The sequence below is a fragment of the Heliangelus exortis genome, chromosome 17, assembly GCF_036169615.1.
Source record: "Heliangelus exortis chromosome 17, bHelExo1.hap1, whole genome shotgun sequence".
Classification (NCBI taxonomy): domain Eukaryota; kingdom Metazoa; phylum Chordata; class Aves; order Apodiformes; family Trochilidae; genus Heliangelus; species Heliangelus exortis.
This window is the reverse complement of record NC_092438.1, coordinates 5,248,352-5,260,991: the sequence shown is the minus strand read 5'-3', so window position 1 is coordinate 5,260,991 and position 12,640 is coordinate 5,248,352. Positions and strand designations below refer to the sequence as shown.

Genomic DNA, 12,640 nt, shown 5'->3' with positions numbered 1-12,640 from the left:
AAAGCAGTCCTACCATTAATTCTAGTCACATGCAGTAGCAAGCAGGTCAGCACAGACAGACAAAACTTCGTATCAACAAAATTACTAGTAGAAATCTCTAACCAAAAGTAAGGACACAAAAAAAGCCACAACACACTGTCAAGAAAGGTAAACAAAAGGAAAAGATAAGCAGGTACCCACCCATAAATCTCTAGAATGAAACACGTTTATCAAAATATCTCTCCCTGAGATGTACAAAAGAAAGTCTATAAATAAATAGTTATGCACACTGAGCAGAGGATGTGGAGCAAGACCAGGACTGGTGTTTTCAGTCATGCTGCTGCAGGTAACTTATGGCTAGGAAACAGTCCAGCCTATCTTCATTAAAAGCTTAGAAGGAAATTACTTTCCCAAGCCTATGATAGAAATATAAAGCCTAAAACATGGACTGTAGAGCCATGTGGTAATGAAGCACCTCCTCAAGAGAGCTTACTCAAAACCAAGTGAAGGGGTATGTAATTCTGAAGTTCAAAGGTGAATAGTCTTGACCTTAAGAAAATCTACACTATCCAGGCTGCTCAGAGATGGGTGTACATGATCCTACTGGGAAATTACATTACCCTCAGCCAATTCAACACACCAGACCATTATTACTTATAAGCTCTATCCTGAGAGGAGATAAAAGTACTTGAAGAAAAATATTAAAAGTTTAAACATCACAACCTTTTGATCTCTTACCCTTCCTTTCCACCTCCAGCAATAGCACCTGGAAGAAAGCAGGGATAAGAACCTGCATGCATATGAAAAAAACCAACCTATCTTTCTCAGACCGGATTGTGACTAAATACAAAACAAAAGATCACTTGCAAAAGAAGTTGAAGGAACTGCATACCACAAACTTTCACTGACTGGAAACGAAGTAACCTCCATCTGCAAGAAGGAATATGACATTTGCTTATCAGGAAACAAACTAACTTTCCTGGGGTTTTTCCAGCTATTATACCACATTTCTTCTACATACTTTAACTTCTCTCTGAAATATTCCCAATTCTAACCAAGCATATTTTCAGCTTCAGTTTCACACAGAGCTTGTGAGTCTCAACTTTTCCCTGACCCAATACATGAAGCCTCAGGACAGAGGAAGGTACATCACTGTGGGCATGCTTGCTTTCATTCTAGCATGCTTTCTTTTAGTGCAAATACTTTAAAAAAAAAAAAAAAAAAAAAAAAAATATGCTTGTTAGTTGCTATGCATCTACAGAACAGCACAAAACATTTTCCTAGAATCAATGAGGAGACCCAAGCATAATCCATGAGCCTCTCTGGGGCCACAAGACCTCCATCTTCAGAGAGTGGGCCCTCAAGTAAAGGGTGAACATGCAGGGTCAGTAGAGCTCTGCACTGAGAGAATTAAACCATGTCCATTTTTACAAACTGTACATTTTTACATCTGTGCACCTCAATTACAAGCACAGGATCTTTCTCTTAAGGACATTAAGTCTAAATCTAATTTAAATAGCCAATGATGCTGCTACAGTTTTATTTATTTCAGTGAAGTACAGATGAAAATATCTTAAGGATTTAAACCAACAACATGGTGACAGATGGTGTGAAGACAATCCAGACTGGGCTCTCTCAGTAAAATCCACACAACTTCATAGCTCCAGTAAAGAAGAAAGGAAGAGGGGGAGAAAAGAGTGCATGCAAAGACAGCCCAGATGACCCCAGATTTTATAAAACAGCTGTGGACTGTAAAGTTTCTCTGTTAATCTAAACAAAGCTCTCTATATCGTCACTGATGTAGGCAGATCTACCCTAGATATCCTTCAAGCAAGTGAAAAAAAAAAAAAAAAAAAAAAAAAAAAAAAAAGAAATTCTTCGAGTTAAATAGTTCAAATAAGTGTCAAATAAAACACACTACTAAACTGTTTATTCAAATAAAACAAATAGTATCTCAAAGTAATTAATAGATTGAACATTAAGAATGTGCTTGACATGATATTAAGACCCTTCTGTTCTGCTCACGGCCTAATTTTATTCAGATTAATATTTTCAGGTATGTTCTCTGGATATATTCTGATTACCATAAGTGTCTTACACACTTTATCATAGTCTGTTATTATTATTATGTACCTCGAAGAGAAAATATTTGGATTTTATATTTGAGAATGCCCCTGGGAAAAAAATTCCAAAGACACCATCAGAAAATCATGCTGAAGATCTTTTACTGCTCTGAGTATGCTGTGTTATAATTGCCAATAGGCACACAGTAGTTTAGTGTAGAGAAGACCACAAGTCCTCAGGTGTCACTGATAATGAACTGGGAGCTTAAGCCCAGGTGTGCCCACTAATTAGGGCCTGCCCCAGCCAGAAATGGGTGGGGCTGAAGGGCTAGGTAAAAGGCATGCTCCCAGAAGCAGAGTCAGAAGCAGATGAAGACGCCTGAGGAGAGGAACAGCAGGGAAGAGCTCCCGGAGAAGAACTGAGTCCCCGAAAGAAAGAAGGCTCGCCGCAACATCTGGTGGAGAATGCGGGCAACAAGAGCAGCCGTGAACACTGAGGTAATATAGGAAGCTCTACACGACCACGTTGGTGCGGGAAGCTCTACAAAGCCTGGCTTAAATGCGAAAGGCGATAAAAAGAGCTTTGAAATACGCAACCACGTCAGATGGAGACACCACAGTGGTGCGGGACGCTCTAGAAAAAGAGCTCCAAAAACGCAACCACGGGAACAAGCTCCACAAGGCCAGGCTTAAATGCGGAAGGCGGCGTGTAGAAGCTCAAAATAGAAGCCCAGCACGGCAAGATACAACAGCCCGGAATGGCGAGCCAGGCGGGAGAGAAGAATGAGGCTCGAAAGGCGCAGCGAGTTGACGCGTGGAACTCAAACCCAAGGAATGCTGAAGCCGAAGCGGAGCTCTGAGTGCGCATCAAGTCAGTGCGGTCCTGAAACGGAGCCTCCCAGGGACACGCGATAACGTGGTCCTGAAACGGAGCCTCCCAGGGACACACAACGCGGTCCTGAAACGGAGCCCCCAGGGACACGCGATAGCGCGGTCCTGAAAACGGGGCCCTAGGGACACGCGATAAGACTGGTGCGCCGAATGCTCGGAGAAGTCTCTGCATGGCCAGGCATTCCGAGGTGGCGAGTACCAGCGAAAGCTGAGCTGGTGCTCATGAGACCTCATCTCCTGCTGATAATAAAGACCAAAGCAAAAAAGGCCGGTAAGAGCCTGAACTTTCTCTCCATAAAGGCTAAGAAAAAATAAAAATAATGAAAATAATTAAACGTTTATCCGGCGCCCCCTCGATGCTCTTAGCTGAGTGTCCTGCGGGGCCCGAAGCGTTTACTTCGAGAAATATATTTATTGAAAAATGTTTATCCGGCGCCCCCCTCGATGCTCTTAGCTGAGTGTCTCGCGGGGCCTGAAGCGTCTACTTTATAAATTATTGTAAAAATGTTTGAAATGTTTTAAAAATGAATTGTAAAAATGTTTCAAAAAAAATGAATTGTAAATTGTTGTAAATGTTGAAAAATAACGAAAATGTTAAGGCCTATTGAAAAAATGAAGTTTATTTTTTTTTTCAACAAACAACAAAAAAGGGGGGAAATGTAGAGAAGACCACAAGTCCTCAGGTGTCACTGATAATGAACTGGGAGCTTAAGCCCAGGTGTGCCCACTAATTAGGGCCTGCCCCAGCCAGAAATGGGTGGGGCTGAAGGGCTAGGTAAAAGGCATGCTCCCAGAAGCAGAGTCAGAAGCAGATGAAGACGCCTGAGGAGAGGAACAGCAGGGAAGAGCTCCCGGAGAAGAACTGAGTCCCCGAAAGAAAGAAGGCTCGCCGCAACAGTTTAGAGGTTGTGTGGATAACCTACAACAGTGGCTTACTAGCATTTTAAAATGCTGTTACTCAACAATAAGACACTTATGTATTTTTATTTTCAAGAACTGTAAAACCAGACAATTTGAAGAGAAAGAAAACAGTACCTGAGCAGTGCAGAGTGCTCTTACTCCCTGCTCTTACTGCAGATGACTGGATCCAAGTCTAGCCAAGCACTCAACTCCTAAATAAGTGGTTTATAGGAACCACCTTGCATCCTGGGCTCAGCCTCAATGCCTCAACTATAAAAATAAACATTTAATCACACCTGAGCTACATTAAATCAAATGAACTCTAGATTTAGATTTTCCTACAATCTGCTTATCAGTTACAGAAATTTCCTATTTTGTCAATATTATCTTCCTTTTACTTAGTAAAATTAAATCGAAATGTCCCTCCCTTTCAAGCCTATGAGACTGAAACTTCAAGTCCACTCTGAGCATCCCAGAAAATCTTCCATGCTTTCCTTTGCTAAATTAAAAGGGAAACTTTTGTGTGGACAAGAGAATTAGGAATAATACAGTCATCTCTTCAAAATAGATGGGAAAGTATTTCAGAAAAGGAAAGTGGGAGAGAGCAAGAAAGTTTATGATGCCTCTCAAAGCTCTGAGGCACAGCTCAAAGCAGCAAATGGTACAGCTCTCATTGTTAAAGCTTTACTTTCTCATAGCAGTGATAGTACAAAATAGGAATGTAAACCATCAGCCTGAATCCCAGCCACTTCATGCTCCCAGAGCACTGTTGAAGAAAAGCACAAGATATTGTATCCACTCACATCACTGACCTCTGTAAGACAGATCTCAACCACATTTAAACCATTTAATGACATTGATTATGGCATTTATACATGAAAGGCACAATTTCCGATTATGAGACTGGCCCTAAAAATCTTTATGGATGTGCAAGACACTTTGTTTTACAACATATTTAAGATTGACTTTTATGTATATGGCCAGGTAAACACAGATTTGCAAGAGGAGGGCAATGCACATTTTTTTTGCAGTTCAAACTAAAAATGAGATTATCTAAAAATAAACTTCCCAACCAGTTCTGTAAAAGGGACAGAAGCTGGAGATATTGTGTGCAATGGAATAGTGCAAACTACTAAATCTAGACCTGAAACACCATTTACAGGAATACAGGGTATTTTTGCACTGAGGCTGTGGTGTTCAGCTCAAAACTTGACCAAGTGAACTGATCTGATTTGAATGTTAGCTCACCACTGAGCTAAGCTGGGTTACCTCAGGATCCCTTCTAAATTCAATTGCTCTGTGATTCCATGTTTATTATTTTAGAGGAAGATGGGGGTAAAGAAGGAAAACTGAAGGGTTTTTTTGTTGGTTTTTTTGTGGGTTTTTTGTTTTTTGTTTTTTTTTTTTGGAAAAGCAAGTATTTATTTCACATGAAATTTCCAAAGCTGTTTCAAGAAGTATCACTTTGTAATAGCCCTTCTAGAAAATTACCCTTACTTTAAATGTTCTTTGTCTGTGCATGGTAATTGTCTGTTGTACTTCCATGACAAGAAAATGCTTTGTTGTGCCTTTCAAAGAATTCTAACAAGACAAAGAATTTTGCAATATGGAAAAGCAATATTGTTCATAACCACTAAGTATTCCTGGATGTATTTTTAACACATAGGTGTGTTTCCCTTATCTGTTACTACTGCCACAGAACAAACAATGTTCTCTTTTAGAAAGGTATTATAAATACCTTAATACAGTATAATGATAGCATGCCGGGAAACAAACTAAGTAAGTTTAAAACCAAATGCTCAATTCAGGAAACAGTTTCTAAGTAAATGTTTGGTTTGAGAACTCTGAAATGTCAACAGACACAAGATGAATAAACAGCCAGTCTGTTCTCAGCATTGCCCAAGGGATGCTGATGCACAGCAGGTTGGCACAGATGCCCCAGACAATTCCCATCTTGTTCCAGTAGACTATCCTACATCTCAATATGTTTTGAGTGCCTGGCACAATTGGAAACCAAAGCCGAGGAGCCGTTCATTGGCAGGAGAGTTGCTGCCAACAGCAGGTGATAAAATCAGCTGGAGGCAGAGTATGTGGCACTGCCCAAAGGGTACTTCTGCAGTGCAGTTGGGATCAGATAGCTACTCTACATCCTGAAGTGTTCCACTGGTTTATTGCTAGGGTTTTAACAGCAGCTGTCAGATGAAAGCTGTTTCAGAAAACATTTCAGTTTTGCTGGTTTCACATGCCTGTCAATTTTCATAGTCCATTTCAAGGAACATACCTCCTCAGATGGTGCAAATACTTTTTAACCAAACTAAAGCAGAGGACAATCAGCTGGACCAATGGAGGAAGTAGCCTAAACTACCCACTGTTCACAGCAGATGTTCTCACAGGGATTCAGTACTTCAAAAGCTGTATATCCTGCATTCACCACTGCATACTCCAAATGTGGGCATATCTCATATTTAGAAACCTAAAACAACTTTTTCATTTTAAAGAAATGATTCTCCATGCGAGATTCACATTGACAAAGTACTTACTAACCACAGAGAACAGGGTAAGCTTATCTACTCTGAGTCATCCCAGTAATTCTTTAGCAGTATAGAGTCATTATAGATGACTTCTCATTCCGTACCTTCAGTTTAATTCACATTCATGTTTAGGACAGAACCACCTGGCACAGAACTCACTGAACTGTTGTGCTGTCTTAGTGTCATCTGTGCTTGGCAGACTATAAACAAGCAAACCCTACACATGCACACATTTTGAAGTAAAAGTCATCTAAAGCACAGTGCCAGCATAATGCCACACAGGAGGAAAATACCTGTTAGAGCCACACAATAAGGACATAAATGACACTTACTAGAGTGCCAGAGAGCTACATACACAGCAAGAGTGGGACCAAGCATCATCTTTGCATATCCAACCACCTCAATATAGGAAAAAAACAGAAGACTTTAAGCACCGATCAACTTCACAATTTAGGCAACACCCATGTGTTTAAGCTGAAATCCTGACACTGACTCAGAAGACAGATTTTACACTTGCAGTCCTTCTCTCTCAGACTTTATCTCCTCTGCCTTTGTGACAGCACTGTGAATTTCATCTGCAGCTCCCAGAAATTCATTCCTAAATGAATGGCTAATTGAGTGACACATGCAAGTCTCACTATTGTGATGTTCCAAACCCAGCTGCAAGACATTGCACATTACAAAAGCCAAGGTAAAAATTAAGGTAATTTTAGTCACATGGAAAAATAATTCCTTTGACCAGTTCAAGTGACTGAAGACAACTGTGTTAGACTGTCTTAACAGGTAAAAGAACAACTTTGATTTCCCAAGTGGAAATCTTTAGAGCCAAGTTTCAGCATGAAAATGTTTTATTAGCAAACTGTGATATAACCCCTGAAATCAAAGACATTGATATAACAATGACAATACTAGCACACAATGAAAATAGTATTAACTTATGGAGATAAGAAAAATGCAATCTTTTTCGTTTTCTAGAGATTCCTATATAAAAGTAAAAAAAAATGTATTTGTATCGATAACATCCTGCATCTACTGAGCATGAAGTCAGTTCAGAAAGGACTTCACTCAGTATTTCATCACTCAGCACTGGCCAAGATCTTCAAATGTTCTTACACTGACATGGAAAATTGAGTGAAATATGTATCAAATAACATTTCTAAAGATATACAAAGCCATCTTTATGAAGATGAATGTACAATAATTTAACAATACATGAAACAACTGCCTCTGTAACTTGGTCCCTGAAATTTGTAGTAGTGTTGACCGCAATGATCTTTCCATAAAAATCAAGATGTCAAAACCATTGTTATAGAATCTCTGCTATAATTCACCACTTCTAAAGAGAGGCCAGTCAAAGTACTGAGACAGATCTCTTACCCCAGTGGACAAAATTCTTTCCCAGAGGTAAAAAGTTTCAAAAGTTCAGAGCTGTGATTGATTCCTCAATTGTGATTAATCATTGAACCTTTCCTTCTTTTCCCCCCAACTCAAGTTATGAAAGAAGGTATTTGGACCACTTTATTTTCATATGGATTCCAAGAGCTCTTCACTATTCAAAAGCCACTTAAAAGGAATAATAACATGTAATAAATAAGAAACCTATAAGTGTAAAAATGAGGAAATAAAAGTTACTACTATTGAAAAGCCCTGAGTGTGAGGAAAAAGGTAAACAACAACCCACAATCAAACTCCCTCTTCAGCTACTCTCTTTTACACCATGGTGGAAGCTGCTTTCAGATTTTCAGGCCAAGCAGCAGTCAGTGCCAGAGAGCTTGGGCATGCTAGGTGCTAATACCTACTGCTTCAGAAACAGCAGTGATAGCTTTACAAGATAATGCTGCAGTGACAGCAAGGATTTTTAAATTAATTGTTACAATATTCAGGAAGATGAGCTGGGCACATGAATCACTTTTATCATTTGACAGTGTCACAACAGATTACATAAAGAGATGTTTTCCAACAATTTATCATTAGCTCCTGAGTACTGAGAAAACAATTGTCCATTTTCATGAACTATAGTATGAAATCAGAAGCATGCAGTTAACAAAAGTTCTATTTAATAAATATAGTGAATAAAAAAGCTAGTTCAAGTTTGCAAGAATACTTAATTTATAGAGTGCAGTGGATCACAAGAGTGCAGATCTTGGATTGATCTTGGATTGGATAATATTGTCCTATTACTACTATTGTCCTCAAACACATTTAGGTCTATTGCTTGTTGTTTATTACAAACACTATAGAATATCTGCTTATAATTTTACATCTTATCCCTAAAATAATATTATTGATCTATTGTTTTAATATTGTTTTTACAGCCATATGTCATAACTGCTAGTAAAACTTCTAAACTGACCAGTATTCAATGCGAGAGTAAAATTTCATTAGGACTGCTTTTATAATTGACCAAAAGTCGAGTTTCAAGTACGAACCCAAAAACATTTTGGAATACTTGATGTGCAATTAGTGATGTGTGATGATGAGTACACTGTTCCATACATTTTTTTCCTAAAGTACAGAGAGAATTAGAATCCCCTTTAAACTGCCTGCAGTGATTATTCACTATATAAACCAACACAGTGAATTAAAACCATTAGCAAAATTTTAAAATAAATTTTCCTACCTTATCTGCCATTATCATGGAGGCCCCGCCATGAATTCCAAGAATTGGAATAGAAGTCTGAGATGAAATAAAATCCAAAATCTGAGCTACTGCCTCCTGATCCGTATCATCTCCAAAAATCACTCCATGGATCTTGGTGCCTGACATCAAGTCGCAAACATGTGTGATGATGCTCTTAGGGTCAGTCTGGTTGACCAGAAGGGTCACTACATTGACATCAACAGTCAGGTCTGCTGACATTTCCCTGGTCCAGAGACCTCTGATATCTCTCTCTGTGATATACTTGGTCCTTCCCAGAATCACTGCAATGTTCAGGACAGGATAACTTTTCTCCGCTCCACAAACAAAATCCAAAGGCGCCAGAAGAGCTTGGAGTACCAGGAGAGCACAGCCAATTTTCTTCATCTTTGCCAGCTTTATCCCCTGTAAAAGTGATCACATTGTTTGAGAAAAACAACAGAGAGGAAAAAAATACATACTGTGTATCTCCACTGAAGCATTTAAACAGAAAGCTTCAGGACACAATGCAAACTTTAGCAGCTTTTTACAATGCATTCTTCACCTTAGTTTCTCTTCAAGTCTCTTACACCCCCCCAAAAATTTGGTTTGTCAAGGACAGTATTACAACTGGTCTCTTGCAAGAAAGGCAAAGAAGTGTAGCACATTTTCAGAGGAAAGACCCATTAAAATCCTTTCTGGATGGCCAGCAAAACTAAAGTGACTGAAATAATTAAAAAAATATATCATCATCCTTTTCTTTAACCTTGCCATCCTAAAGAGGTAAAATAAAGAAATCTATCTTCCTTTGTCCTGAGCATCTACTTAAAATTTAGATACAGTCCAAAAGGAAGAGATGCTTCAGTTCAAAACTAGAGAAGCAAGCCAGAGGTCTGCTGGAAAACCCAGTTCACATGCTCCATACATCTCACAGCCTCTCAGAACCATGCTGGTTTATTTCTGAAGATCTGTCCTAGACAGCTGCTGCTCAAGCACAGTCTACTGCATTTCTGGAGCAGAATCAGAAGCACAATATTCTATCTTAATTCTTCTCTCTCCTCTTACACGGCATTCACTTGAGCATCTCAGGACTGCTGATCTCAGGCACGAAGCTGTCACTGGGGTTGAAGGGAAGGGTGTTCAATAAATGAGCATCACTACATCGATTTACTTCATGTCTTCACTGAATCTCTGTAGGGGGCCGAATATAGATAGAGTAGGATGGAGAGAGATGAGCCATAGAAGTGATCTGAACTGTCTGAGGAGGGAGAAGAAGGAGAGCAGGTCTGACTCTGCAAGATCTCCCTCTGTTTCTGTGCCCTGGAGGATTTCCACCCCCATAACTGGCTTTCTGCTAGCTGCAAGGAGGGAGTCCCTGTGCCACATAAAGCCAAGCTCGTTGCAAAGCGTCACGCAGAAAAAAATAGCAGGGCTGTCCAATCAGGAGTGGCATTTTTCAGATCCCCCTTTCATACCTCCCAGCCCTATCTCCATCATCAGTCAGAATCATCTGCTCCTGAAATAGACACCAAGACAAGGGTTTGCTGTATCATCACCTCCTTTCGCGGGCAGACAAGGAGATGAACACTTGAGAGATCATTTAATTGCAAATCAGTGCCACAATGCTTCCTAAGCCATTGCAGTTTGGGCCAGGTTCCCACCGCCGCAGCACCGGAGGTAGCACGGGAAGCGGGAGACACAAACAAACCTAAACGCCCGCAGACACGAAGCCCCTTCATCTTCCTTCAGACCCAAAGAAATAATATTTATAAAAATAAACGCCACACGACACGCTCCCACCCCCCGCCCGCTCCGGCCACAGTTCGTTCCGTAACTCCCGGCACCGGGAGCGCCCCCGGCTGCCCCGGCCGCGGCGCGATGGCGCCCCCTGGCGGCCTCGGGGCGCCCTCCACGTACCCAGCGCCTCAGGAGACGGAGCGGCGGCGGGTGCCGGTTCTGCCGGTGCCGGTGCTGCGGGTGTTGGTGGTGTGGCCCCGGGCATGTCGCGCCCCTCCGTGCCCGGGCTCAGGGGCGGCCTCCGCGCCGCTAGCCGCACGAGTGATCCCCGCCGCAGCCTGCGAGCGACATCGCATCCCGGGAGGGCAGCTACGCGGAGAGGGAAACAGGCAAAGGGGGACTGGACACGGCGAGAGACGGGACGGGACAACGGAGGAGAAAAGGAGACGATGAAAAGCTGTTAGCCAGATTGGAGATTTGACGGGGGGGGAGGATATGTTTCCATCTCAAGTGAACCGAAATAAAGTGACTAGACTCAAAAGTTCCCCCCTCCCGCTTTTCACTTATGAAAGAGCTTAAATGTATTTCTAAAAGCAGCGCCCGTGAGCCCGCAGCCGTCCGGGAAATGTTCCTCATCCTATCCAGGTCAGGAAAATCCTAGGCTCCCAGCTGCTCACTTGCTTCCAAGAGAAATGCACGGGTTTGGGCTCTGAGGGAAGAAACATCAAACCTGGGAAGAGCAGCTACAAGCAAAGTAATCCACATGATCAAGGGTTCAAAACAAGCTGGAAAACGGCTAAATCGTAGTGGGATAAAGCTCTTCTTGATCTTGTAATGGAACAGATTCGTACTCAATTTATCATAAACAAACCCAGGGGGACACACTCTACCAGATCACTCCACGAAAAGGATATTTTCCTCCACTATTTCCAGCAAACCTGTATGAAGATATTCCCCAAGATACCCCGGCTAAATGTAGGACGCTGGCGCGTCAGGCAAAGGCAACCGGCATTCCCTAACTGGTCCTCGGCGCTGACCAGAAACTAAAAGCCAAGCACCAAGCCGGGAGAGCCGGCAGCGCTGCCATCCCTTCGCGCCGCCCGCCGCCACCGAGCCCGTTCCCAGCGCGTATCAGTGCTGGCCGAAAGGCGATATACTTACTGCATTCTCCCTCCACATAGTTCCAGCTTTAAGATGCTCAAAGTCATTTCAGTAGATTCCCTTGCAAACCACGAAGAGAAAAATAGGTCCCTCAATGCCTGGATTTCATCCTGCAACTTGTTTCCACCGCAGTAAATGCAAGCCCGGCAGCCCTTTAGCGTTTGAAATCCCGCATGATCAACTTTTAGCAGAGCCATTGCAACTGAGAATTGCTCTTTACTTTTGGCAGGAGGCATTTAAGCGTCTTCATATTTTTCCCCTCCCCCCCCCCCTTTTTTTTTTTTTTTTCTTTTTTTTTTTTTTTTTGTTTAAAGGGCAATTGCACTCTTGCTGCAGCAGTTCCCCAGGACGGCAGCCTCAGAGCCCCCGCACTCCTCTCAGCTTCCAGGAAGCGGCGGGACTGACAGCGCCGGTTCCTGGAGGTGCGGCGGGATCCACTGGCGGCCGCCCGCGGGGGCCGCTGCGGGCCGGGCCGCTCCGCCGCCTTTGCAGGGGGAGAAGCTCACGGGCGCCTTGTCACACCGAGACCAATCGCGGCTACTTTGAAGGCTCCCCCCGCTACTCCCCGTTCTGCTTCCACAAGCACCAGCGAATGAGTCAGATCCAGACATTCGGGGGAGGGGGTGTCAGATCTGGGGGAAAGCACCAGGTTTGGGGCAGAAGAGTGGAAAACTTGAGCACTCTTCCCACGTTAACAGCCCCGGCGAGAGGCTGGCAGCCCGGGAAGCTCCAGTGTTTTCCTTTCCCTTGGTGGAAGGATG

General features: G+C 42.5%; 1 protein-coding gene across 2 annotated transcripts in view; it reads right to left on the bottom strand.

The window, feature by feature from the left end:
- Positions 1-12,172, bottom strand: part of GRIN2A (glutamate ionotropic receptor NMDA type subunit 2A) — a 139,999-nt gene extending 127,827 nt beyond the window's left edge. For both annotated transcript variants that reach the window (XM_071760607.1, XM_071760608.1), the window contains exons 1-3: positions 11,880-12,172; positions 10,899-11,118; positions 8,985-9,407 (exon numbers count right to left, since the gene is read on the bottom strand). In XM_071760607.1, the coding sequence (XP_071616708.1) occupies positions 8,985-9,389 (405 nt within the window). In that variant the 5' untranslated portion in view covers positions 9,390-9,407; positions 10,899-11,118; positions 11,880-12,172. The remainder of the gene's footprint in view (positions 1-8,984; positions 9,408-10,898; positions 11,119-11,879) is intronic.
- Positions 12,173-12,640: the final 468 nt, after the last annotated feature.